Below are 2487 nucleotides of genomic sequence, written 5' to 3' on the forward strand. Positions count from 1 at the left end.
ATTCATGCTCTCTCCCAGACATTTACAGTGCACGTAATAAATGACGTAATGTCCACAAACTTGTGTATCAGCCGACTGTAGCGCCACATCGTTGTAGTTGAGTCGTTGATATCTTTTCAGGAATTTCGTTATGTTACCTTTCTGGAAATTAGAAGGCGGTCTTCCGAATGAATCGAAGAATTCTGCAGTCATGTTATCGTGGAGATAAATCGCCAACCAGTGTGTTCCGGGTTCAGTGTTAGTATCAGTGTTAACGATCAAAGCTGCTGGATACTTCTGTATTTTCAAGGGTAAAGTATTACTAGCGTAAACATCCGTAAATGTTTTCTTAGTTATCGGGTTTGTTCGAAGAGCACGTCGAATTTGATCGGAATCCATTAGCTTGAGAAATCACACAAGACACTTCTAGACTTTGTAACCTCTATTAGACTCTGAAATTCACCGTAAATGATTACCGAGATGGTTTTGGGTAATGCCTGTGCAAATTTCAGTTCCACACGTAAGTTACCCTGTCGGACTAAATGTAGGTGTCCGCAGTCACTTTGATCGGGGAGCAGCGAGAAACAAAAGAGGGTATAGCCGTTTTGGAATTCCTGTTGGCTTATATCGATGCCACGATCTTCCTCGATTCTGAATAAGTTGTTGTATGCTCTGACTGTGTTCCCGGTTTCAAAGTTGGGTTCCAAAGGTTTATGAGGCACCGGACGTCCGTCTACGTATAAGGTGAGGTTGTAATGCTTGAAATCAAACGGGTTACTTGTAAAGGTACCATTGAATGCTTCGTTATCCACTAAACCAATTGTAACTCGACGCGGCATTGCACCGAGGTACACATTATCTTGCACGAATGACATGCTACCCTGAGCCACTGAATAGACTTTTGTGAGAACCCTATCGATGGGGTATTTAGCTGTGGTCTTCTCTAAAGCTTTTGCATGTCCGATGGCAACGGCGGGACTAACCCTTACTTTTCTTACGAAGAGGCTGGCATGTTCAATGATGATGTCATAATTGCTAGTTGCTGCGATTAGGAAGAACGAAGGTTTAGAACGCACTAGACGGACTTTCAAATCCACCAAATTGAGTAACAGTCTTTGTTGGAAGAATAAAGAGCAGTGAATTCTTCCCATCATATCGTAAGATCGGCTGTTTGCGATTTTTTTGGTTCTCTTCTTCATACCATCATTATTTGTTGCGTCGGCCATATGTCCCGCGGTGTCCTTGTGATAGCCTTCCATCGTGAGCGGCCCAATCTTCGCATCTCGACCGTAGTTTAATAAGGTTTCTATGTATGCTCTATACGGATAGGTGTGAGACGAATTCGTGATGTTCCTCCCGTTTAGAGATACATCAACCTGAGAGAAGAGAGAATGTAGCGAGAGGTTAACGAGAGAGACCGGATCTTTATCCGGTAGAGGATTACCATCTTTCGTAACTTTCAACTTGATATACAGTTGTGTAGCTGATAAGTCGATGTAATCTTCAGTGCTTCCAGCAATATTAAACTCCAGCGGACCGTCTCTGATGCCTGAGAGCGGGAGAAATTCGATCCATTCACCTCCTTCAATAGCGGTTTGCGTGGGAGGTAAAGCAAACAAGTCCACTTCGCTTTTCAAGCACTCGGGTGAGTTTGTCATGATTAGAGTCATCTTTTCAATCAAAAATATTGTGTGTTGTTACTTTCCTCGCTTTCTTGCGAATGACGTTTCTCCTCGCTAAACGCTTTCTTTTATGACCTCCAAGCATTTTCTTTACCTTTGTTGACGCTTTGTCGCTCAGCGAACGACCCGCTTCTTTGGCTCTTTCCAGTGCTGCCGTTTTCGCATCTCTACCTTGCACGACATCGTTCGCAAAATCGACCCCGGATTTCAGAACCTGTCGACCTAAAACTTTTGCTCCTCTTTTCAGTAGCGGCATAGCAGATCGGAATAAGGAGCTGAAAATGGATCCAAAACCATAACCTCGTTGTAGTGGTATACCCTGATAATATCCAAGTCCTTGACCTGCCTGGTTGACGTAATAATCGGTAACGCTGGTTATACAGCAGCGGTATGGTTGATACGACATGTTTATAAATGTTTCAGTCTAAAGTGTAGTTTAACTATCACCTTCCCACGTTCAAATGACACGAGATGACCTGTATGTGTCCTTATATGAACGTGAACTGTTTCAAAACTCCTTCGGGCTAAAGGGATGTAGTGACCTCTCTCGAATGCAGCATTGACGATGTCGCCATCATGTCCTTCGGTTTTCACGATTCTTAGTAATGGGGCGAGGGTGTTGCCAACAATCTGCGGTTCTACTATATCACAATAAACGTACAACAGATGAAAGTCCAGTTTCGGATCAGCCGTGAAAGGTCCTTCGGTCACCATTCCCTTATATTCACCGGGTTCAAAACCTAGGTTCTCTGCTATCCCTGTATGCAGAATTAACTTGGCACTTTTCCTCGTAAACACCTTTACTTTTTTCGTGGTTTTGTTGAAA

General features: G+C 43.4%; 1 protein-coding gene across 1 annotated transcript; it reads right to left on the bottom strand.

The window, feature by feature from the left end:
* Positions 1-377: 377 nt before the first annotated feature.
* Positions 378-1649, bottom strand: LOC149080623 (uncharacterized protein F54H12.2-like). Its single transcript, XM_089238798.1, has one exon. The coding sequence runs from the start codon at positions 1647-1649 to the stop codon at positions 378-380; it is 1272 nt and encodes a 423-aa protein (XP_089094924.1).
* Positions 1650-2487: the final 838 nt, after the last annotated feature.

Source organism: Pholcus phalangioides, unplaced genomic scaffold (genome assembly GCF_987345545.1).
Source record: "Pholcus phalangioides strain wild (caught in Gottingen) unplaced genomic scaffold, Ppha-v1.0 ptg000011l_1, whole genome shotgun sequence".
Taxonomy (NCBI): domain Eukaryota; kingdom Metazoa; phylum Arthropoda; class Arachnida; order Araneae; family Pholcidae; genus Pholcus; species Pholcus phalangioides.

Excerpts from the sequence above, each read along its gene's own strand:
- LOC149080623 (XM_089238798.1), bottom strand. The coding sequence starts at position 1,649 with ATGACTCTAATCATGACAAACTCACCCGAGTGCTTGAAAAGCGAAGTG.